The sequence below is a fragment of the Phoxinus phoxinus genome, assembly GCF_949152265.1.
Source record: "Phoxinus phoxinus genome assembly, chromosome: 6".
NCBI lineage: Eukaryota > Metazoa > Chordata > Actinopteri > Cypriniformes > Leuciscidae > Phoxinus > Phoxinus phoxinus.
The window spans coordinates 31,454,187-31,480,680 of NC_136881.1; the positions used below are offsets into that span (position 1 = coordinate 31,454,187).

Consider the following 26,494-nt stretch of genomic DNA (forward strand, 5'->3'; position numbering starts at 1 on the left):
TACACTCAACAAATATGTTCGGACCACTTAACCTTAGCGTAACCATTTTGACAAAAATCCTTACGGCTAATGCTGTGTAGTGGCAGTGAATGAAGACTTTTAAGTCAATTACATTTTGGTGAAATGTCATTATGAAATGTTAAAAGCATTTTAGAGGGATCTGACACCGCTGTTATGAATCATGAGCTTTAAACTTTGGTGACTCCAGAGCAAAAAATATGCTCATTACTTTGGACTGTATTCAACAAGTACCTTCCTTTGTGCTCCACAGCCCACCAATTCACACGCAACCTTTGGACCTGACACTGAATGACCTGTCTGCCTACTCTGAAGTAGTGGCCAGCACATCAAGGGAGTAATATCCAAAATGATGTAAAAGCCTTGCGTTTCCATGGCAATGTCACTGGTGGAGGGAAACTGTATTGTGATCTAACCTTGACATCAAGTCAAGCTCATATCAACATCCAGGACCACTTGGTGGTTGATGAAAAAAAGATGGGCATGGCAAAAGCCTCGTATTAAACCCTTGAGCAAACTCCAAAGTGATGCTCTTAAAATATTCAACATCGTATCGAGGAGAGGAGGAGGTCTCAGGATTTTTAAGAGCGAGGAAATGTGATATTATGACCCAAGATACACTTCTCTGTGGGAAGGTGGGTCTTGTGAGGACACTTCTTTGACAAGAAAATTTTAGAGTGTTGTCATCAACCATCTAACCAAATCCAAGCCCAGAGAGCCAATCACAATAATAGCGAATGGAGATTTTGAAGAAAAGACCGGTCTTGAGATTTCTGATGGTTTTGATTACAGGCATCCGACCAGTGAAGGATCCATTTTGACAGCCATTTTGCTTATTTGCCTTCTAAAATGGACAATTTCAGAATGTCTATCGGCTAATGCAGAAAAGGTTAGATTTGAATTTCAAATGAACACATAAGAAATACAAAATTATGCAAAACATTCAACAAGGTGCGGTAAAGGCTCTTTATTTGATTTCCTTTCTTCTTTCCAACCCAGTCTTGCTTTAACACATATTTAATTCATTTTAATCCACTTATTGGAGAGGCGTATAATGAGCTTTAGGGAATTTTGCTGCGACTTTTAAATAGAAATATTTAAATGTTCTTCAAGCCATTAATGAGTAAAGTTGCTGCTAGTGAGGAGCAAATTTAACTCAGACCAGTGAGAAATGATGAAAGGAGCTAATGAAAACCATGTTGGAAGGGATTATTTTCTTAAAGTGTTTAACGCCAGATAAAGCAAGCAGTCAGATATGTTCTGTGAGCCTTCAAATGTTTATTTTTATTTTTATTATTATTATGAGACAGCATTTTGAATTCTAAAAAAAACATGTTTAAACTGGGTTTTATTTCGAGAGGCTGAGGTCGGACCAGCCTAATGGTTTCAAAATGAAATACTAGAAAACGCAATGAGACATTCCTAATGCTAATAGGCCCTACAAAACACAGCAAGTAATTCAAAGTGGAGAACAAATTCATATGAAAACAATGAGGTCACTAGTAGTTTGGTTTCATTTACATTTTGCCCCTTAGGCTGTGGAATTAGTTAGCACTGCCCTTTCTTCGGGATCCGTATTTCTTACTTTCTTCCGTTTTCTTTTTCATGAACAAACTTTTGGAGTGGGCAGGCATGGAATAATTCTATTATCCTTGTTGTTTTGCATGCCTCCTGTCTCACCACACAGACTCTTGGGTCGTGATATGCTGAGGAATAACATTTTGTGGGGTCATTTGGCTGTATGAAATCATTGCTGTTTTTAGTTCCTGAGCAAACATGCCCTTCAACCTGTCAGTGAAACACTATATTTGCCATAAAAATCATGTGTGAGCCTCTGTGTGTGTTTGTTAGACGGAGGGCAGTGATTAGGTGGCCACATTTCATCTCTGCATGGTCACCCTTTTGGCATGAGCCCTACACACTCTGCCATACTCTATGACACTATTGCTACTCATGCCTTCTTCTTGGCACTATTACATCAGCCATATTTCTAATTTTTAATCTACTGGGAGGCTGAGCATAACCTTAATGATCGGGTAATTTTTCCCACATGAAGATTAGTTTGGATCAGAGAAAGGATGGAAAGGATAAAGAGAGAGGGGAAAGTCATCACGGGTTTGCTATAAGACTATTGATTTTCAGGCTCAAGGACACGATTCGAGATTCGTGGGTGCTATATGCTAACGGTCCTTCAACGATGTATCTTTATAGAGCTTTGGACCAGCTGCACTTTTGTTATATTTACACTGCCTTGGGACGATAAAAAAGGACGTTCGGTATGTCCTAATTAGGCTGTCTACCGATAAGGAACCAAATCAAAAAGTTGAAGAAATTGAAAAGAAAAGTGCCAGGCACTTTTGAGGAAATAGCACACAAAGTTAGTGAATTGTAAGAATGATGGTATGACTTTTTGTTGAGAGTGATTGAAATGAAGAAAAAAAAGTATGTCCTGGCTGACACATTTTTAACAAACTGTTTTTCCACCCTCAGTGGAGAAGCATAAAACTCAGTCCAAACTACAAATCAGTACCTGCGGTTTAACTCCCATTGCCCACTAGAACACTTATGCTTGGGAATTCCTTCCATCATTAAATTGATAAAGCCACTTAGTTGAGTAGCAAACATCCTAATTAAATGGAAAACACATTCAGATGCTATACGCTTCTATTATACTAATTCGCTAACCTCAACATTACGCCTGGCCCAAACCTTCAAACTTTCAAAAATTCATTGACATTTTGCATGCCAAGTCTTGTGCAATAAAGAAAGTTCTAGAAGAATCAATGCTGCAATGCTTTATGGTTCAATTCCATTTATGTGGTGGCACCATGTCCATCATTTAAATTCACAGGGCCACCCTCCCTTGGGCCTAATGAGAATGCTATTTCACAGAAGAGCTCAGTGGGTCCCTCTCATCAAAGGGCCTGAACAACTTTCCCAGTTGCCCTCCTTCCTGCCGACAGCCCTGGGTGGCACCAACATCCCAAAACAAAGACAGAAACAGGGGAAAAAGCGAAATCCAACAAAAAGAACCGCCTCATCAAAGTGAATACAGAGAAGATGAGAGCCAGTCTGGGCGTCCAGCCCTTTCACAATTCAATTATCACTCTCAATCAAGCATGCAGATATTCCTCTTGGTTTTACTGAAGCGCCTAGCAGAACAGTTTTCCATTCAAGCTGAGCGAGCATTAACTGTTCAACTTGTGATTTCCGGAAAAGAGTTTGCTATCTTTAAACATAAAAAGACTAAGACGGTTTATTTTTATTTGACTGAAGGCGGTAATGAAATGTAGGAAACTGTATTGTGTTTGGTTTTCATTAAGTCTCTAATAGCTCTAATAAAGGAGGAGATAAAATGATGAAATTAATAATGAAATTAAACATAATTTTTCATACGTTGCAGCGGATAAGTTACATTAAGTACATGTGTCTCACTGTACAGAACCCTAATACAGATAGTGGTATCAACTCTCCAGTTACAATACTCAAAAAGGAGATAATTTCTCAAGAATGAATTGCGCCCACTTATAGGAATGAGGTAAATCATGATACAGTGCAAACGCAACAAAACAATCTAATCTGAAAGTGGCTCAATTCCTGGTGATTAGACCTCAATTTAAGGTCTAACCAAAAGACTACTCATTATCACATCACTTTGACATTGTTTGACAGTTTCATTTAAATATTCTAGTGATGTGAAGAAACAAAAAAACGTTATGGGGCATATGAGTAGAAGATGATGAGAAGAACCAATGAAGATCAATTTGGAAACATTATGACTCCATTTTAATTTTCAGTTGGTCAGACGTCACAAATTTGCATTTACCTTTAGCTGTCAAACTAGCAGTAATATGATTAATGTGGTAATTTCATAACAAAAATAGTACAGTATCTACCATGAAAGCAGGACTGTTATTTTCTTCCTCTCATATAGTGCTTGCTCTTCTAAACAAAGCACGCTGTCAGAATAGTCTAATGTAATGTTTTAGACAGAACAAGGGAGGCAGGACAAAGCGCCGCCGCCAGAATAATATTTTGAGTGCTCATTTTCTAGCCACCCTCCATTTGTTGATTCCAAACAATCGTAGAAGTGCATTTAAATGGAACAACTACATCAAAAAGTGTCAGGTGAGATGTTTCTTACACATTAACACCTAAAATAGCAGCCTTTTTTGTTTCCTGTCAGAAATTGTGACTTAAAAGCATTGGGAAAAGGCTATGCACAAATCTCTGCATTACTTGGTATGTTTTGGCCCTCGGCCTTGTCTGTCAGAGTCTAAATTGCCACCTCCTGAATGCTGGCACTAGACTGTGAAAGGTGGAGGGGTTGGGGGAAAACAGATGAAAAATGAATGAGCAAAGGATGAGTGCCAGAGGAGGGAACAGGTGGTATCTCCGGCCTCACCATCTTTTCTCATCTGTCTACCCCTCTCTCCTCTAACTTCCTTCTTCCAAGAGCTTCCTGCTCTCCTCTGTCCATCTGTCCCCATCTCTACCATAAGTTCATGCCTTTGTGAGCATTAAGATGAGTATAGGACTCAGGTGTGTTTGTGATCTTTCTCACCAGTCTCAGAGAGGAGCTTGATGGACTCAAGAACACGCTCAGTGTAAACGCCAGGCTCATAGTTCTCCATCTCAGCATTAATAATGTGCACCACTCGCGCGGCTCGGCCCCGGATCGCCCCTGCTGTCCTATCCAGGGTGTCCACGTCCCCCTCCTGCAGGGCGATCACACACTTATTCACATCCTCCAGAATGTGGTTCTCTGTGGAGAGATGAGATAAAACAATTGAGATAACACTTTTAAAGCATTATTGTTGTCCAAAAACAATAGTCACATTTTACATTTTTTAAAGCATAAAAAAAGCATGTAAAGTAGGTAAATATATAAATTGTATCTCCCTAAGCCTAACAAAGTCTTGATTTAGTTTTTGTCAAGTGTGCTCTGATTGGTCGGCTGGACAAGTGTATTGTGATTGGTCATGTTTCGAAGATGTCACGTTTCAACACTCTAAAAACTCTATAAAGTATATATATATATTTTAAAATAATTTGCTATTTTAAATAAAAAAAATACAACAACATATTTAGGTTAATGGACTTTTTTTGTGGGGGGAAAATCAGTTTAATGCTTGAATCACCCATGAACTCTGTATTTTGGAGCATGTGCTCTAACTGCTCCGACATTCTCCTAAAACTACTTGCAATACAACAGACCAAAAGCTTTCACAATTCTTCTCTGGGTTGACCTCATTAAACACTGGTTTCCTAATGAGGGTGTTATTTGTCTCCTGTTCTGATAAGAGCCTTCTTTTTAAGTACTGTAGCTTAGAAAAAAAAACGTTTTGTTTATCTTATTTCTTTATGGCAACCGGTCAAAAGCGCACTGCCTTAAATGATCTATGAGCGGATCTATTTAGATTTAGATAAAGCAGCGCAGCTGAATAACAAGGAATGATCTTGGATAGAGGCTAAACCAAATGAAAGGGGCATAATTACAGTATTTTTTTCAACAGATTCAAGAAAACCTATTCAGATGTCCTTCTATAGCACATATGCACTATTATCAAAAAATATATTTAGCCTTTATATTTAATTTCCTTTTCTATGTAAAACTATTGATGATTTCCCTGCTCTTGCAAAACACACTGTTTACATCTGTCCTGTGAAAGAAATTACATGTAATTGATTTCTTTGCAAGCAGAAAAGATCAATTATATCAGAATTTTACAAGCATATGCAGGGCTCAACAATAAAGATGTCCATGAGCCAGTGTGTGAGAGCGTTTCGGGCCAGTTGACACATCTGTCACATGCCTTATTGAGCCAGTGCTGCATTGTAAATATGTTTTGTGTTGGCTGATCATATACTGTATACGCTTTTTATGCCTTGTAAATTAAATTTTTTTGTCACTAAAATATGTAGTTGCCTAATATACTCATGAGTAGAGTAGATTGGGAAAATATTTTTGTTGACAGGAAAAAAAAAATGTGTGTCCATGAGTAAGCTATTCAAATATATTCTTTCTAACACATACAAAAATATGTTGCTAAAAATTCATATTTATTTTGCGTCCAGTGAAAATGTTGACAGGGCAAGTACTAATCTCAAACACTGGTCAGACCAGACCAGATTTTCAGGAAATAATAATAATAATAAATCCTTCTTGTTAAATCCTGACATGTTTTATTCACAGATTTGCAAATGAATATTTCCAAACTGGAATCCACTGCTTACACCAGTTTCTGGACAACAGGAGGTGGGATGCATACCAATATTTCCTCCTGCTTCATTTCATACAGCCCACATAGACCTGTCAGATATACAAAGGATCTGGCCCACATCAACCAGGATTTCATTTATTCATTTGCTGTGTATTTAGTATTGACTTATTATAATCCCTGCCTTGAAATCCTTGGCTATATGACGAGAATATAGTATTCATTCTAATAGTTTTTGTGCCGGATCCAGATAGGATATACACTATCCAGCAAAATGTTGCAAAACAAAAAGAGCATTTGATGTAGAGGAGAGCCAGTTTTAGCTAAGGTGGAAGGTGAGACTAAAGTTGGTGTACCTCGTTTGCAATGAAAAGAACTGTGGGAATTAAATAATTTCATTTATACATTAATTACAAGATGAAACACTTAAGTTAAACATGATTACCGTATTCATCCACAAAAATGGGTGAACTATCAGAACAAAAACCTCTCCATACCAGAGAGCAGTTTAATTATATTCTACACCAGGCAAGGTGCTTAAGCCTTTTTATTTTATATATATACAATTGACTTATATATTTTTTGATTAAACCATATATTGTCTATATAAGCCATTTGAGTCCAATGCTCAAGTGAAACTACAGACTCAGTAATTGGCACCATAATAGTAATCTTTTTAATCTCTGCAAAACAAGAAGACTTAGTGCCGAGGACAAAAAAAGTAACACAGTGTAACTACCGAGAGGCTACACATACAAAGGGTCATAATTGTTCATATTTATGTTAAATTATATGGCCATTCACATTCCTATCCAGTGTTCTGTTCTCCATCTGTTAGTAAGATGGACATTCCCATTCAAGATAATGGGATTTTGATGGTGGAGGCAGCTGACATTTTAGAGTGTCCATTATAAAGAGGGAAAAACAGACATTGCTATATTCTACCGCCGTACTCTGTGTGGAGAGTTTAGATGTCAAGAGGAGGATGATGGACATTCACATAAAAAAAAAAAATCTATACTTAAAATGCTCTTAAAGACTTAAAATGTTGTAATAGTATGAAACCAGAGTGGTTGCTTGATTTACTGTTCACCACCACCAGGCAGTAAGTACTCAATTGTGATCTCACAAAAACATGTACCCCCAGTTTCACAGACAAGGCTTAAGCCTATATTCCCAGACTTAACTGCATGTTTGAGCGGTTTTAACTGAAAGCAACTTGCGCTGACATGTCTTAAACTATGTCAGTGCCATTGTTTTGTCTCAAGATGCACACCAGTAATGTTTTTTTCTAAGACACGTTTATAAAAGCTTCTTATGTCCTAATTGAATTAAGGCCTAATCCTGGCTTCATTTAAGCCCTGTCTGTCAAACCAGGCCATACTTACCCAGATACACTGTATCTTAAGCACCCTGTTTGTTCTTATTATTATTATTATGCAGGTGTTTGTAATATATAGAAAGAGGAAAAATAATAATTCATTGACAGGTCATTGTCAAGCAGTCAATGATTTGGACCTCTGATCTGTGCAATCTGTTTCCATTTTGTCTAATCTGTTTCCAGTTTTACCTGAAACTGACAGGAAGTCGTCAACGGAAGTGATGTCATCTACGGCCTCAGTAAGGATGCGTACTTGCTTCTCCCACTGGTCCTTGAAAACATCCATGTTGTCCTGAGCCACCTTGCTTTGAGGGCGTGCGGCCAAGGTCAGGGCTGCATTGATTACCTATGAGGAGCATCATGGTATAATTCTGAACCTTACCAAAACTCTAGAAAAACCACAAAAGTAACTGTTTAAACGGTTGTGTGCATCCAAGTGTAGTTGTTTTTTACTTGCCAGAACTCCAAGACTTTGCAGTCAAACCATGTGCATGTTGTAAGTCAAAATGTAAATGATTAATTATGAATCATTTCAAACCTATAATCCTTTTGAGCTTTGACAACTGTGAGTAATATGATGATTCATAAAATCTAAAGTCTCTTGTTGATAGAGGTAGCTACTATTGAGTCAAATTTGTCTTTGTCAAATGATCTTAGTAGCTTGTAACGGCACTCAGAGGAAACAATCTTGAAAATCTCACAATTACTTCCAGGTTTTTTAGTGTTAGCGTCACTTGCAGGGGCTCACTCACAATGTGAGATCTGTTAGAGGGGACTTCAGTGAAAATGTTTCTTGAATCTTAATACCTCAATTCTACTGGAACCTTTAATTCCAGTCCAACCTTACACATAATCAATTCAGTACATGGTGAGGGCAGATTTCTTTCTGACACTTATTATGAAGGACTGGTTAGGGCATGTTACTCCAAAGAGGCAGAATGTTTGTCTTCGTAATCTTTCTGAATGCCTCTGCCACTGAATCACCTTTTTTTTTTTTTGGGGGGGGGCTGACGTCACCAAGCCCTCTTTTTTTTCAACACATCCCTTGCAACCATCTGTCATTTTAAAGAGAACACTTTTTACAATTCAATCAATTCTCAATGGATAAAATCAGATTTCTCAACATTTCTCATAAATATGTCACATTACAAATATTTCTTTCCCCGATGCTATTTCATGCTGACTTTGAATTGACCCTATTTGTTTCCTTATACCCTTTCTAATACACACTCATAGTCTTACAGTGAATGATTACCAGTGTGCATGTTATCTCTTTAAATAAATGGCGTAATGAAAACCAAGCTCTATTTTTCTGTGTCCAATGGATTTTTCCTCTCACTGATTCCTTCACAATTTTTTCTCAATGGGTTGCAAACAGCATTTCTTGTTGACTTTGAATATAGCTAAAAACCTCAAATGTGAGTCATATTTTAAAATATGACGGATCTGGATATGTGCCTGGATATGCTCTTCTGCTGCCACCATCAATAAAACAAATTACACAAACATCTCTTCTAAAGGAAATTGTGTGCTTTCCATGACCGGTACTAGTTCACTGGTAGTTGTGGCAGGCAAATATTATAATATGAAGTAAATAGAATATTGCAAATAAGGTGCATTATAGTGCATTCCTATTTGTCAAAAACTGCTGCATGAGGTTCTAGAAAACTGAACACTGGGTGGATAGCAAAGGTTTAGGCCTTTTACCTGAGGACACAGGCTGTCGATCTGTGTAGCTGCCATGCGCACTAACTTCACACCCTCCTCGTTGTTGGAGATGGAACAGGCGAGGTTGGCCACCTGAAAAAGGGAGAGAGTTTGGTGAGCAACTGGGTCCTTTGGACGTTAAGGTTAAAGTATAAGGTGACATTGGGGTTCTGGTTGCCAGATTTTTGTAAATCAGGCAGGTTAGACTAGCATTCGGACGGGGGCAAATAAAGCTTCTGAGCAGAGCGCACATATACACAAACACATAGTCCTTTTTGCTGTTCATGTTTGAAGTTATCAGTGCTGTGTGCAATGGATAAGGATTTAATGCTTGGCTTGAAAGGCAATGTCAGGGCAAAATATGTACAGAGAGTTAGGGCTCATTCAAGTGTTAGATTGGTATTTGTTATTTCCCAGCGTGAAGAACACGATTTGTGGTTCCCTCTTCCCCTCCGCTCCCCTGGCCCCAAATCATACCGCCTTGGTCTCTCTTTTACTATTTTAAAAATAGCGTCTATTTGAATAATTGACAACACACACACTTTGTAATTTTAATTTTTACCGGCCAATCTCCTGGACATTTAAAAGCTTCCGCTTCATGTTCTCATCTGCAGTGACAGAAGGACAGCGGTTTGTTCACATGTGCCTGTGAATCTCCCATTACGAAAACACAATTACCCCGAAAATGTCAGCGGACACGGAGAGGGGTCCTAATTGGAGGTTACCGGATTTCTGTTGTTCACTCATAAAGTAACGTTGAATTGTCACCGCAAAGCACTGGTGGAATAACCAGAGTTCATTACTGAACTTCATGTTCCCATGTAAATCATTAGGCAAGTTTACCTGGAAAAAAAAAAGGTGGGTGAAAAATGACAGAAAAAGTGTAATTAAACTAGCAGATGGCTCCTCTATGCGCAATACCTCCTTGTCTAATTTCTGCCTGCCTGCAGCCCTCAGATTACCCATCATGCAATGCATCTGGCAATGCCGGATCGGTGCGTACACGTGTGCGTTGAGAAAAGGTCTCTCTCTCTCGTGTTTGCTCGCTTCCATCATCAGAAAAGCATCTGCGCAAGGAGCATTGGCCAGATTGGATGCTAAAAACCTGGCTGCCTCCCCCCTCCCCTTCTGCCAAAAATGTCGGATCCGACAGAAAACACCGGAATATTGCTCTAAGAGTTTTTAAGTTGGTGACACGTCAGACCTCGATGAAAGGCACTAATAGGAGTGTCAATGCCGTTTTGATAACAATTCAGAATTGGTGTTCCAAGCATCTCATCCTCTGCTGGTAAATCAGATTACACAGCAGCCATGAGTAAGGATTTTGACGGCGCTAAAGTGACACATGCCTGCTGGCAAATGCAATGCGACTGAAGCCATATCAGCGGGCTTCTCTTCTTTTTTTTTAAGGTAAATCGAGGCAAATCAAATCTGTGTTAGAAGATTCTTGCTTACGGCCCTTTTCTCCTGTTTACCCCTGACAGCTCTGAATGCTTTGATGGATCGCTCTTCTGTTCAAGTGTGTGCGTGCGCTTGTGTGTGTTTAGCTGTGCGGCTACAAGTGTAAAGACTTAAATGCTTGAGGGTTGCAAGTGATAATGTGTGCATAAGAGTACCAATGGGGGGAAACAATTATTCATTGATGCATCGCGACTCTTTCTGAAATTATTATGCATTGATTCACAAAAATTCCTTACAATTAGTAATACTTCTTTTTAATGTAGCATAGACAGAAGAAGAAGATATGGTATGAAGCTTCAACATATTTTGAACTTATGAATTTGTATAATACGCATATTTATTTAGGAAATAATAGTCTGTTGTTTCCTTTTAGTCTGACCGGTAATAGTGCAATGGTAGTTGTGGCAGGCAAAGTGTGTAAAAATGTGTTTAAATACTGTAAAAAATGTAAATAGAACATGTTTGGGCAACATCATGCCTACATGTGCAATACATTATATAATAGTGTATTCATTTTATCAGTTTGTCGCATCCTGACGCATGGAGCACAAAATCTGTCACTGTGGTGGTAACCTTTTTTACTCCTAAAATGGGCATATTACTGTAGTACATTGAATGTAAATATTAGTACTACAATTGTGAATATTAGTATGTTTTGGAAATGTATCACCCCAGTGATGGATTGTGTGCCTTTTCTTCCCCTGAGAATAAGGCAACCACCTCTGTACCCATCCTTCCATAACTGTCAGGTCCACCTTGTATCTTAGAGGTTCAGTTGGACCTGAGTGGAAGTGGCCACCAGTTCCAGCATCCTTTCGGTAGAAAAGCGGCAAGAGACAGCAGCATAAAGGACCGGATGGGAAGGTAGGGGGTTGTTTTATACACCAGGCTGGCAGTGTGGGACTCCCAGCGTTTGCAGGAAATAATATCCTGTCATGTAATTCCTCACTTCCCTTGGTCCTCACTAGTCCTTCATGGTCTGAACACACAGTCAAACCAGCAGCAGCTCCTGGACGGCAGCCAGAACTGGCCGATGCTCCAGCACTCAATTCTCAGAACTGGATCCCAGCCAAGACACAGTGTCCGGCCAAAAATACTAATTGCAATTATCTAAAGAACCACTCCTCCTTTGTGAGGCCTTTTATTTTCTCAAAGAGAAGACCCCTGTTAGTTAGCCAAGGATGTCAAAATAATATTCATGAGTTTCATGCTAGGTTGAGACAAGCGTGTGTGTGCGTGTTGTCCTTGCATGTAAGAATATTTCAGAGAAAGAGATCGCATCGCAACCGTGTTCTCTCTGACTGACCATTATGTGTTGTCTAGTTAGACCTTTATAAAAGAACTATTGATTTCTGAGCGTTTCATTTGGACGACCACATCCAGAGAATCAGTGCGTATCAGCCTTACCCTTGAAGAGTTCTTCAAAATAAATAAATAAATACAATAAAACAAAGACAAAACATATATAAAAAAATATAAATTAATTTAAAAATAAATTAAATCATGCTACACAAATGATTATTTATGATATAATTTGTAATACTACTACTATTATTAATACTAACTCCAAAAGGTTTGTTCTAAAATGTAATAAGCTGTCTATAGGCAGCCTGTTATATCGCCACGTGTGCCCTTATACAAAGGGTTTTCCAATATAATACAATTAAAAGTGGTAATTGAAATAAATCTGAAATAAAATAAGTTTAAGTTTCAGTACATAACTAAAACTAAAACTGAAAAAAGCTAAATACTGTACAATAATAATACATAAAAAAAACATGACATCCACAGAACTTGATTATAATAAAATCACTAAAGCTTAAAATAAATTTAAAATGAAAACAGAAAATATAAAATAAAAGCTAATTCATAATACTATACTACAGTCTATAAATAGCACTGCCAAGAATGATTGTTGACAATGTGAGTAGTAATGATAAATATACTTTTAATAAAAAAAATGTAATCTATATTTGTGGGTGCAGTGTTTTTTATGTTCATGAGTGTTGCATTATCTTAGCAACATGGTTGCGTCTTCTGTGTACTTCACGCTAGGACCACTATCTGTACGACACAACGAGTTACTTAATATGTAGAGCATTTCAGTTCAGATCGGTCACTATTAGGTTTCAATCTACATCTTACTAGCTCATGGAATAACAGGATCTGTACCTCCTCTCACATTAAATCAGTATTTCAGACATCTCAGCACTTCTTGGTCGAATCATTCCTGTCAAGAAATAGGTATTGTTTATTGTATTTCCATCTGGAAAGGGAAAAATTGAATAAGCGCTCACGGACAGAATCTAAGAGAGATAGGGGAAGTTGTGTCAGAAAAGAGTCGGTTAAGAGTGGGGCAAGAGAAGGTGTTAGCCTGAGTGCTTCCCCCCTATTCCCCAACCGTACCCCGGTCAGAGAGCAAATAAATCAGCCTGTCAGCACAGATGAAGCAGAATGCCCCACTGGGGGAGAAACAAACGCAGGTCGCTAAGCGTGACCATGTGAGAGCTATAGCAACAAACCTCAACAGGAAAGTCCCAGATGTTTGAAACCTGATGACCCCTGACGTGTCTACAGGGAGATTTGGAAAGGCCTAGACAAGTTTACATATTGATTTAAATGCAAAGTTACATGGAAATTGCAGAAAGTGCCGGACTTGTCAGAGTTGTTACCCTGAGAGTAGCATATATGCTAAGTTGCATACATTTTGCAATGGCGTTCCTGCAGATGATTCAAGTTTGAGTTAGTTTTGCATCAACTTATTCCCGTTCTCCCTCTGATTCTCATCATTCCCAGTGCTCTCGATGCTTGGCGAAATTTTGGAATTCCGTGTGAGTGCAAAGCAGATTTCGCATTGTGTTCAGGAGGTCATGTGAATTTCCTGTGGTGACTAACGGAAAGATGCTTGCTTTGAAAGTGACTTCTAACTGTGCTTCATACATCGCTACACTATGGACAATAGACAACTTTATGCCCGCAAAAGTTCATGAAAATACCTGAGAGGGCTTGAAGAACTCAGATAAACCATTTTTCGCAAACTACAATTCCTGTTCTAACTACAATTCGACTCAATTGATGGAAAATGTTTTCTGTTGTAATGATAAAAGTATCGCACACAAGACTAGTAGCTGTTCTGTTCTCTGGCACGGTTCAGATTGCCTTTAGTGTGAGTACAACCTAAGATTAAAAACAAGGTCCCTTGTTTTTGAAGAGCTGTTACTGAATTTCGAATGCGGCAAAATGATCACTGGTGTGACACTTCAGGGAACTTGTGCACATTAAAAAATAATTGTATTCTTAAGAACATTTCATGAATCCGGCCCCTTTTAAGGGTTAAACACTGTGGTCATTTTCCATGCTCATAATAAGAATAAAAAAGTTTCAAATAAACAAGCCTATAGCCACTGGATTTGTACATTAAAATGTAACGGATGGAAGGTGGCTAAGAAAAGTCCTAATAACACAGCACATCTTCTCATTTGACATCTCACGGTAGTGAATTAGCCTTTCTGGCTTCTTTCTCTGACACTTCTGCTCAACGTGGAAAAGTGTAATACAGTCAAAGCTGGTGGGCCCGTCACAGCTGGGGAAGCCTGAATCTCACAATGAAGCTATATTATTAAAATGTACCTGTCCTTAGCCAGTAAGCTACATTAAACGCCTCCAACTAGCAAGCTCAACTGGGTCACAGCGCTGTGGTCTGGAACAGGTCGGCCAGCAGCCAAGAGGCTTTTCTTCCCCTCAGGTTCTTCTCTTCTTCCACTCTTCTCTCTGTCAGGTTCTGTTTTGAGAACCTGCAAAGTCCCCATTAGAGCCAGAAGGCTCCAAAAGTACCGCAGTGAAATGTTAACTGTCACCAAAGTTGCACTAAGAGGCCTGCATTTGATGTATGGGGTTGTCATAAATAGACATCATGTGGAGATAATGAGATCTGGCATGAAGGTCAATATGAAAAACTGTCCCAGCCCCTTCAGAGGTTTAGCCTTGGTGAAAATGAAGGGTTCGGTGTATGCATGGGTACATTTCAGCAAAGTGTAAGTTAATGGCTTTTGAGGACCATTAAGAGCAAGTCTTGATCTAAAAGGAGATTAACGGAGAATCACCCTCAACAGTCTAGGACAAACCTTGATATTTCTCCATAAATACAAAATTAAATAAATATTATGCTCTAAAATGATGTTCCTGTCTATTTCACCTGCTATAAGAAGAAATACCACTGGTACAACTGTCATTATAATGAACGCTGTTGTTGTTGATGTTGTTTTCTGGTGCTGCTTATTTGGTTGTTGATTTTGTCCAACAGGGACGAGCCTGTTAAAAATAGTGTTTGTAAGGTTGCCATTAATGTAGGCTATTTATGTTTTATAATTTGTCACAAAATGTCTGAACCTTAGAGAATACTTGGGTTAACAAAAATAGTTGTATGTTATATTTGGTTTCTTGTGGTTTACAAACAATCATTAGTAATTAAACAATGCTGTGAAATGTGAAGTTGCCATGTTACAGTAATAGTATATCATATGACAATACCATGGTACTTTGAAATAAACCAATAAATTTAATTATTACCTTACACATTAAGGTACTTCAAAAATACCATTATACTGTATGATACATAGTATCAGTGTTAATTTAGTAACATTGAGATACTGTTATAGTTTTTACTGTAACATTTTCCATTTTTATTAAAATATTAGTTACAATTTGAGTAATTTTGTTTTGCCATGTTTATTAGGTTTTTTTTTTTAATCAATTTTTAGCGTGTTTGTAAGTGTTATTGAAAGTTATGATATCAAAACTATATAGGCCCATAATTATATATTTTTGAAATATTTATATATACTTTATATAATTGAAATCAGTTACTGTGTTAGTATAATGACCAAAACATTAATTATTTGATTGATGCAAAATTTCCTGCAGAATTATGGAACTTGTCGTCAAGCCGATGGATCTAATAATGTTTATGGATGAGTGAATACATTGATGTTTTTATCACGACTGTGGTATGAAGAAGGGCACGATTGCTAATAAGAGACAGATATCAGTGCCACACGCGAGTCCCGCGAGCCTCGCGGATATAAAGGAATAAGGACATTTAATTCTACCGAACAACCCAAGTGCTGAATTACTACTCACACAGGTCAGTTTATTAGATGAATTAGACTTGTGAGGTAACGCAGCGCTGTTTCACTTGGTCTACACTATCACACTAAACTGCATTTGAGTGTGTTGAAAGTTATACTAATATTCTATGTGTTAGTTTGTTGGCTATATAAGACTTAGCAGTAAGCTAGATCAACATTAGAATAACATACAGATCATATTCTAACATTTCATCACGTTGAACTAAATAACATTGATTAGTTTTATGTACATTTGTTCACCTGTCTAATAAAGTACATGTAAGAGCTCTGTCAAGTCGAAGTTTGTCTCGGACGTGGAGCTCTCAGCATCTCGAAAACGCCACTACGCTGACATTGACCCTCAATTTAGTTATTTTTCCCCCAAATTCTGCTTGCCATGGTCCATTATGTTTGAACGAAACAACAACAACAACAGCGTGCAGCTACACTGCCCTACAAAGGCAAAACGCCGTAACATCATGTTTGGTCAAAAATGAGTTAGTGTCATTTTTGTGGTAGCCTATTTGAGACCTCCTTTATCATGTGAATAAATATTGTGAGTCAATTTGATCGTTTTAACGAGAAAATAAAGGTCTATGACAACCGTAACTTCCAAAACCATACGAGAAACCACAGCAGAACGCCGTAACAGTTACGGCTCTTTGCCTTTGTTCCAGCACGCTGAAGTTGAGTTAAGGTGTTCTGACTTTGTTTAGCCTGGCATCAAGAGAGATGTTACGGTGCCGCTGTGATGTTACTGTACTCTGGTTTTGTCATACTGTCAAAGTGTGCCGCTCTTTAATTATCACCAAACCACGTAACATACACACGACACATCTTTGAAATAAAGTGTAGACTGCCGAGTGCTTGTTTAACATTATTACTCTGTGACAGCGTAATGTACCATTACTCTCGTGAAAATATGTTGGTGGAGATGGCCTTGAAACGCAGACATAAAGACAAAAAATGTATTATAAACATGATACATTTTCGATTGCATCTGCTTAATTCAACTAACGTTAGCTTGCGAGAGCAACATACCACCACTTTGCTGGCCAGACAAACTGCTCCAAGTATGTAACGTTAATCAACAAAGCAAGGTGAACAAGCCATATAGTATGCAAGCTAATAGGTGGTCATAAATGTTGTTAGTTTCGTTCAGGGCGATGGTTCAGATCTGTCAATGTCAGTGACAGCCCGGAGCTAGCTAAATTGAATCTGTGTTCACGTAACTAGCACTAACGTTGACGCTGACACTTGCCTCACATCAGACGCCAAAAACCAATTATTAAATACACAGGCATCCTACCTTTCCATGCAATCCGATATAATCCATGGAAGATCCGTAATCCATAGCAATGCACGTCATCTGCTGTATCTCCTCAAAAAATTAGCTTTCAGTAAGATTTTATTTGGGTGCAGTAACAAACTCTTTCACTAGATGGACAGCCGCTTCCTTTCTGACCATATAAGGGCGCCTCCATTTTCATATATGCTTTGAGTGATCTGTCTGAACCAAGTATTTCCATAATTGTCATACAATTTATGAAGTAGACATCCTATTCAGAAGTATTATGGGTGGTTTGGCAGTATTTGATTTGAATTCAACCTCTAATAAACGCATTAAAAAGAGCATATATGTATGTAGCATATATACGAGAATCCATCATATTATATATATATATATATATATATATATATATATATATATATATATATATATATATATATATATATATATATATATATATATATATAAATCAGACTTTTTTTTGTTTTTTATAAAGTTGAATTGGTGTTATTTTTTGAACTCTTGGTATGAAAACAAACTGAGCTTTCTACCAGTACCAAGTACCAATACTTTCAGGATTTTTCATGTTTATTGCTATTTCAAAATGAGCAGTCTCTAATCTCTAAAGTCTTGGTCTAATGTTTAATTAATTATTACTCTATATTTTGCATTTAAATAAATATACCTCTGTATTCAATTATAATTAAATTATATTTATTGTAAAAATATTTCTTGTATTTATTCATACTGTACATACTGTACTGCAAAGTAACTTATCTGTCATACTGTTTAACTGTGTTAGTGTTGCCGCACTATCCTGATCATCATACTGTAGCACTAAATAAGAACAACCAAAGGTCTTCTATATAATTTAAAACACATACCATGATGACTAGACCTTGGTTAGGTGTTCTTATAATGGATGTAAGTATGGGGGACAGTAAGCAAATATTGATTATATGTCAGTTACTGCCTTTTGCCTTTGCACGACTCCTTATTTTTGGCACATGATACAAAGGCAGAATACAGTAACTGCCAAACAAGGGTCACAGGTCAATTTTGAGCTCAAGATTTTTTGCATACAAACATTTATTCATTATAGCAACTAGTTGTCAAATTTTGGGAGTCCTACCTATAATACTTTTGTCTGGACAAAACAGAAACTTTAAAGTCATTTTTCTCAGTTTCACACTCTAGCGAGTTAAGGTCTTTTGCCTTTGCAGGGCAGTACACTACACAGTTGTCTACGTCTGTCGCCATGGTTACTATGGCAGAACGAGCGGAAACCAGGGATAACGCGGATATTACGTCATTGACAGGCGACAAGTGAACAGGGATTTCGGGACGGACAATTAAAAATGGATTATTTCAAATTGGAATTTATCTGAAATTAAAAAATCTTTGGGATTTTTTTTGTTATATGTAAGTACACAACTGCAGGAAATATATCACACTGTGCAAGTGATTTTTTGGATATTTTTAACTTACATATTGTACCTTTAATGGGCAAGCTTTAACACTGAAAATGAGTGTAATATTTTGGACACAACTATAAAAAGTTCAGTTCTTATATGCTGGGAAATAGCTAGGTATTTGAACATTCCTGCCCATTAACAGAATAATACTCTGCAGATGTTCGCTGGACTAAAAGACCAACTTCACTACAGGAGTTAGTGATAAGCTTCTTCAATTTAAACCTTGTGCACAGTAACAACTATCAAAAGTGCCTTCAACCACCTAGAAGGCACACACACACACACACCATCCCAGGTTGAGTCTCATTTGTCTCCAGAGTCTGTAATCTTAATCATGCGAGTCACAGGCCTTGCTTAAGAAGTCAGTAAGCGTCCACACCACTTTCCTCGACTAAGTCACTGTGCCAAGGAGCTTATTGCCTGGGAAACCTGCAGTTTGGAGTGTGGCATAATTAAGTGCCTCACAATCATCCAGTTGATAAACAAAGCCTGAATTGAGGCAAATAAAGGAGACCCAACCAAATGAAAAGAGAAAGCCTGTCGAAAGCCATGTTGATTACTTTTCTTCTTATTTCAGGAAAGGTGCAGTGCCTGCCAATGTTGGCTTATAGTGTTCACAAAGTGACCGACATTTGCCACTTCCTTGATATGGGGGTGCACAGGTAAGACCAACCACTGACACCAACTTAAAGTAATATTAAGCTAACTTAAACTTAAACTTGTACGACATTCTTTCTTCTATGGAACACAAAGGAACTGTTTTTGCCAAAACAAAGAAGGTCAGTTGTGTCTAACATTAGAGCACATTGATTTTCACTGTAGGGAGGAAACATACATAAATAAATAAATAAATAAATAAATAAATAAATAAATATAAATATATGAGTATACATTTCATTTTTGGTTAAATTATAGCATAATTCATGAATATTAACATATTAACATATTCATGGCTAAAGTCTGATTAAACTGTATTCAGCAGCACAATGAGCTACAGTAATATGTGCATGCAATACTAATAAAAAAAGTTGCTGATGGCTTTAAGAGTCTATGATTGGATCATTATTGCAGTGATTATTATGTTTCTAGCATGTTATATGTTTGGCAACAGTTTTTCTAAATCTAATTGATGGCGTGGTTAGCTTTTCATTTCTCAAACAACCATGTAGGAAGACAGATCATGGCCATATTCCAGTGACTTTCTTTTTTGAACCGGGCAGTGTATCATACAGCATGCAAACTCAGCAAATCGCTTCTTACTTCTTGTAGATACATTTATTGACTGCAATAAAATAAACCCCCTTGTGTCTTTTCCATTTGTCTCGTACTGCATTTGCATTTAGTTCTGTTGTGTCAGGACTGATTTGGGCTAGATTATATATTGATTGCTATTCTTGTGATTGCAGTGTGTTTTCAAATCAGACTCTTCCTCTAAGTTTTTTTCTTTTCTTTTTCTTTCTTTTTTCTTTGAAACTCTGAGTTGGTAAATAAATATATATATGGGGTGAAAGGAATTTTATATCAAAGTGACAGTACACTATACAACATGTACATTCAGCTATTTTTGCTGGTAATTCAAAGACAAAGTGGTTTAGAAGTTAATTCCTTTGACAATGTCTACATAAACTGAAAGGTACTCACATATCAAATGAATGATACGTCTGATATAAGTGCTAAAGCAGCTTTACATTTTGTGATATAAATTAAAAATATTATACTATTTAATATACATCATATTAGTTTTACTATGTAATCTCTCTCTCTCTCTCTGTTTGTGTGTGTGTGTGTGTGTGTTGAGTAGGCCTACATTTCCTATCATCCCAATATTAAACATAGCTATATTTAGCCTCTTTCATTTCAGAATCTAAAGAAAATATCACAAGTGCACAGCAAACCAAGATAACATCAAACAATTTCAGAGGACTATTTTAAGGGTTCATCTGAGCCACATTTCGCTGAGAACAACCGGCGCTGTGAAATTTAATTTAGTTGCAATGCTGTGTGATTTTTAGCTTTATTAATGAGTTTAACAACTGACAAGCGACCGCTAGGTATAAAGAGTCAAGGCCCAAAGCACTGCTCAGATTGGCATATAAACCCTAATAAACTCTAAATTATTTTGATGAATTCTAAATATGATTTATTTTCCAGGGCATGGAGAGCTTCGGTCTGGGTTCTGCCAGTTATGGTGGAGATGGGTGCCTGGAGAGTCATTTCCAGCATATAAAACTTTACTGACTTCAGTGTGGGACATGGGAAGGTAATTGAAAGCAATATAAACAATCCATAAAGCTGAGTGGACATGCTTGACTTTGTACAAGTGGAGAGGCAAGGGGAAGGGTGGCGACTTTAATCACCGAGGGCAATGGCGGAGATGCCCACCAATCGGTCGACGCTGATGTATTCATGGATGGAGAATTGAGAAGGATGGATGCCCGAGGGGGTGATAGAGCGGTGTGGGCCAGGTGGTTCATTGCTACCCAGCTGCGGTGGCACTCAGAGATGCCCTACTGAAGTCCTATATCTAAATCATTACCAAAAGATCTCTGCGCAGTGGGAAAAGGGACTTCTTGTTTCAGCTCAAGGCTTTGTGTGGGCTGCTCCGATTCAAATCAGGGGTCGGCTCTCATGGACATATGCGCCCACAGAGAACATTTGGATTGATTGATGTTACTCTCACATATTGCACTCAAATCCCGACATGCCTTTAAATCGGAGTAGATAATAGGTCTTCAACGTAAAAAAAGCTAGAGAAACTTGGAAGGGGCTGTGCGCCTCCCAAACTTCCCGAAGTATAAGCGGGCAGCTTTCAGCTTTCACTGAACTATCGATCTCTTCTCGTGAGGGTGCAAGCCAAGCAGTTGTGCTTGGCAGCGAAGCCCAATTATGAAAATGGAGCCAAGCTTGTTCTTTGTAATTTCTCTGTATATTTAAGAATACTCCAGGGCCACTATTTAAAACTGTTTGGAGATAAACAGTGCATTTAAAAGTGTTTGGATGGAGAGAATGCTTGTCGAGTCCAAAACAGAGAGAGAGAGAGAGAGAGAGAGAGAGAGAGAGAGAGAGAGAGAGAGAGAGAGAGAGAGAGACCCCTTTACACTTGGTATTGGCATATTAATAATTTAAAACATATTAATATATGTATTTTTCACATTGCAGGAGCAGAATATAAAAAAATAGCCGGCAACCGATAACAGGGCATTAAGTAAGGTTTATTCCTACCAATAATGTGTTGTGGGTTCTTGGCTTTTTCTTTATATTCTTCCTTCGCAATGTGAAAAAAAAAAAATACAGGCATATCTTATGATCCTCTCACCCCACGTAATGAAGAATACCCCATGAATTATTCCAATGCTTGGAGTCTCCCAGAAACCTCACTCATGTTTCTTTTCTGGTCTTATTTTCACAGGGGCACTTTTTAAAATGCAATTTGCCAACCTTATCTTCACTTCTAATCCACACCTGCATCCTTTACTGTGGGAGGGTTTTATAGAAACACAACAGACCAGATACTGCTGATACCTGTCAAAATAACAATAAGCACTTTGAGTCATCCACTAATATTTTTTTAAATTCCACCCAAAAATTGGCTTATGCATCCTCTGAAAAGTGTCATTTTTTCAGTCACATTGGAAATGCATCGGAATGCAATGTGTAAATGCAATCTATCCAAAAATATCCAGACACTATCCAGATACAGAAACGCATGGAGTAAAGGAGGCCAGAGATAGCCTTCTGATAGACTGCATTTCAGACCCGGGCAAAGTGAAAGCTCTCAGATGAGGATTTGAGGGGTAGGTGTGCTGAAGCGAAAAGAGAAAGATATCTTGCAGGTTTTTTTTTTTTTTTTTCTTGGGTAAACTGTGGCAGTTGCAGGTTTTTGGATAGCTCCTCTTTTCTACCTGAGTGTGAAAAACGAGCAAAGCTTGAGACTGAGACGGTGCCAATCAACTGCTGGCTGTCTCTCAACAGCTCTGTCTGCATGAGCTGCAAAGAGGCCTGTGTGAGTGTGTGTTTGTGTGTTGCCAGTTTGAAGAAAGGCAATTACTGATCTCCTCACCTGCAGTAGACTTGGGAGACTCATGCTTCTCACACACTGTTCCAGCATTTCCATGAAAAGAACAAACTCCTTTAGCATTGCTACACTATTCCATATTCAAGCGCTAACATTCATGGTCATTACTAACCTTATTGCTATGATAGATATTTTTGTGAGCATAATCGGGCAGACCAGGTAAGAGTCAGTTAATCTATATAGATTTCTGCGACCCTACATTCACATACTACACATATAACCTTAATATAATAGTAATAGTAATACATGCACAGCATCATATTTCTTATTTCATCTATAGTTTCAGAAATGTGTTTTAATATCAAATAGAAAACCTGTCACATTTTTGGCTCAATATTTGCCTGTCTAACAACAGAATTCAGATGAACAAATATAAAATGACCAAATATGGTCTCAGAAAGGTTAAGGAAAGGGATACATATTTATGATTTATTTATGATGAAATTAAATGCAATCTATTTTCCCACGATCCACCAATTTAGAGATGGTGTCGCTTTTGACTGATGTTACCAATGTTACCAATGCACCACCCCTCAATCGACAGCATAGTAAACAGCAGCTGAATATTTATTTATCTCCATCGACAAATAACATGATGAGATGTTATCAATCTTCACAGGTAATGGGCGATGTCCTCTCTCAATCTTTGCATGTTTGCGCAGCGGGGGCTTTAAAGGATTAGTTCACTTTCCAAAAATGTTTTGCTGATAATTTACTCTCACCCCCATTTTCATCCAAGATGTCCATGTCTTTCTTTTTTCAGTCGAAAAGAAATTAAGGTTTTTGAGAAAAACATTCCAGGATTTTTCTCAATATAATGGACTTCAATGGCAATCAACGGTTTGAAGGTCCAAATGTCAGTCTCAATCAAAGATCTCAATGCAGCTTCAAAGGTTCATCACGATCCCAGTCGAGAAATAAGGGTCTTATCTAGTGAAATGATCAGTCATTTTCTAAAAATAAATAAAAATGATATACTTTTTCATTCATTCATTATCATTATTGGTACGTGTATTAGTCTTTGCTTTGTAAACACATCTTGCGTGACCTTTCCAACGTGTTGACGTAATACGTGGCGCATCTCAGAGATGGTAAGACGCTCATTTGTGGGTAAAAAGTATATCATTTTTTATTTTTGTTTAGAAAATTACAGGTCGTTTCGCTAAATAAGACCCTTATTTCTCGACTGGGATCGTGTAGAGCCTTTGAAGCTGCATTGAGATCTATGATTGAGACTGACATTTGGACATTCAAACCGTTGGTTTGCCATTGAAGTCCATTATGTTGAGAAGAATCCTGGAAAGTTTTCCTCAAAAACCTTCATTTCTTTTTGATTGAAGAAAGAAAGACATGGAAATCTTGTATGACATGGGGGTGAGTAAATTATCAGCAATTTTTTTTTTGAAAGTGAACTAATCCTTTAAGTTTGGAGCCAAAGACATGGCTGAAATCCCTAATGTATTGATCATTTCATAACTCTCACAGCCAATTTGATTCCCTCACTCCTTTGTGTCTCCTTTGTTCATGCCTTTTGATCTACAGCTGCACGCTCGGTCACGCTAGACGCCGTGCCTTTTCTTGATTAATAGACACGGACAATGATTTGTACCAGGGGAGCAGTGTTACTTTATTTCCTCAATAATTTCTGGAGAGCTTATTCATAACAAAGCTGCATGGCTCCCCAATCAGTTAGCGGTTTTGATTTAAAATCAGCAACTCAATCAAAAGGGTTTATTGAGAGGACAAGTTGCTTGTTACAATAACAAGAAAGATTTTTTGTCTTCACTAACTTCCAGTACAAGTAAGGTGTCAGTATATTAACATAACCATGACTGGATTGTTTTATTATGCTTTTCCTGGTTATTTAATTTCTTTTAAAACGGTACTTTCAGGATTGTTAGAGTAGGTTTCTAAGAAGCACATTAAGGCACAGCGATTTAAATCAGAGCAGATTGCCCAGATTGTGTTCGGAAATTGCTAATGTTACACGTCAACGGATGTACTTTACATTCACACATTGTCCATTAGGAGGTGGTGTGAACAAGGGGGTGGGTGTGAGAAAATGAAAGGGCAGGGAGCGACTGAAAGCATAGAAATGCATGTTCGACAGTAACCATGGATATGAATGTTCTAAAAAGCTGATATTTCTTTTGGAATGCTATCAAAATATGATGACATTAATTAGGAAGTTCTGCACTGGCTTTTATTTTTCAGGCTGTTTTAGTTCTGTTCCAAAACCTGGCGTGCTGCTACATAGCAGCATCCAATGTGTCATAAGTGACCGATTTGGAATCCTCTTCACAGGCGCACCACCCAAAAAGTCTTCTGGACAGGAGAATCGACTTACAGTTGATTGCAATGGAGTTTGACATTCGTATGTTGCTAAGCCAACTGCAGTGCTCTAATAATATTAAAAAGACAGCACACAGAGAGATATTACAGTAATATAATCAATTTTTAATTACACTGAAGTACAATTATTGAAATTTTTTCTTTCATATATATATATATATATATATATATATATATAAACTCACTGACGAGTCAGTGTCAGTCTGCGACTGCCTTCTCCATGAAGGAAACATGCGATGATAATGCTAAGAATTTGGCTAAAAGTGTCTTAGGTGGAAACACAACTAACGCCTGGTGTTTGGAAAAATCTTCTTCTGAAAAGTGCGCCTATGATTCCTTAAAAGAAACTGCCTTAGTGGGCAGCTTGCTAGATTTTGGAACAATACATTTGCTTAGACAGATTTATATAGAACAATCTCAAATGAGCTCAGAGATCTAATAAGAGCTAACATAGCAATACATCAACACTGTTTCATCCAATTAGTCAATTACGTGGACTTCAAATTAACATTTGCCCTGGGTCGTCGAGGTTCCCCAACTAAGTATGAAAGGTGCTTTTGTTTTACAGTGAAATATTGATTGTGCATCTAATTTATTTTTATTGTGCTTTTAATTGCAGTTACTTCACTATTAAGAACACTGAGTCAGATTTTAAGTTTTGAACAGTTTGCTTTGTGTAGTGCCTGCCACCTTTCTTTTCTTTGTATTAGAGAGTATGTCTCCCTCCTTTATTGATTTCATCCTGTAGATGAAATGAGCAGTTGCTGATTGCACATAATTTATATACAGTCTCAGAAGTCATACAAAAAAAAAAAACTCCAGATGACTGTAAAATAATCAGCTGATTCGCAATATTTGTGGCTTTTGGTACAGTTGGTGAGACTCATAAATTCTAGGATGAGGGATTTTGATATGTGCTACACTAGTCTTTATTTTTTCAGATTTCAAATTTGTCTTACTTCAGAAGCCAATGTAAGAGCTGTGGATTTGGTTGTATAAATTCAACACTATTAACTCATATTAACTATTAACTCATATCATCTTGAATATTTTCAAGCACATTTTTTTCCTTCTTCTTTTATGGCATAAAATGTCCATAAGTTCCTTCATACTTCTAATTGGATTTCAAATTGAAGTGCCCGCCTGGTTATTAAGACATGTTCACTGCATGTAGCCTACAGTGACAAGGGCTAAGCAAAACTATGCGTTCACTTATGATGTAAGTTTGTCACCTCTAGAGAATGAAATTTCAGAGATCGTTTTCAAACATTTCCCTATCTGCACTTGGTCAAACCTATCGAAAAAAAAAAAAACCTGTTTCAGCTTTAAGGATTTTCTTGTTTAGTGCGTGGAATGCAAATGCAAACCTATTTAAATGCTGTCCTGT

General features: G+C 37.6%; 1 protein-coding gene across 3 annotated transcripts in view; it reads right to left on the bottom strand.

Annotated features, from left to right (window-relative positions):
* The window catches only part of ctnna2 (catenin (cadherin-associated protein), alpha 2), a 450,781-nt gene that overhangs the window by 17,894 nt on the left and 406,393 nt on the right, over window positions 1-26,494 (bottom strand). For all 3 annotated transcript variants that reach the window (XM_079617041.1, XM_079617042.1, XM_079617043.1), the window contains 3 exons: window positions 9,328-9,420; window positions 7,810-7,966; window positions 4,583-4,783 (listed from right to left, as the gene is read on the bottom strand). In XM_079617041.1, coding sequence (XP_079473167.1) covers window positions 4,583-4,783; window positions 7,810-7,966; window positions 9,328-9,420 — 451 coding nt within the window. The remainder of the gene's footprint in view (window positions 1-4,582; window positions 4,784-7,809; window positions 7,967-9,327; window positions 9,421-26,494) is intronic.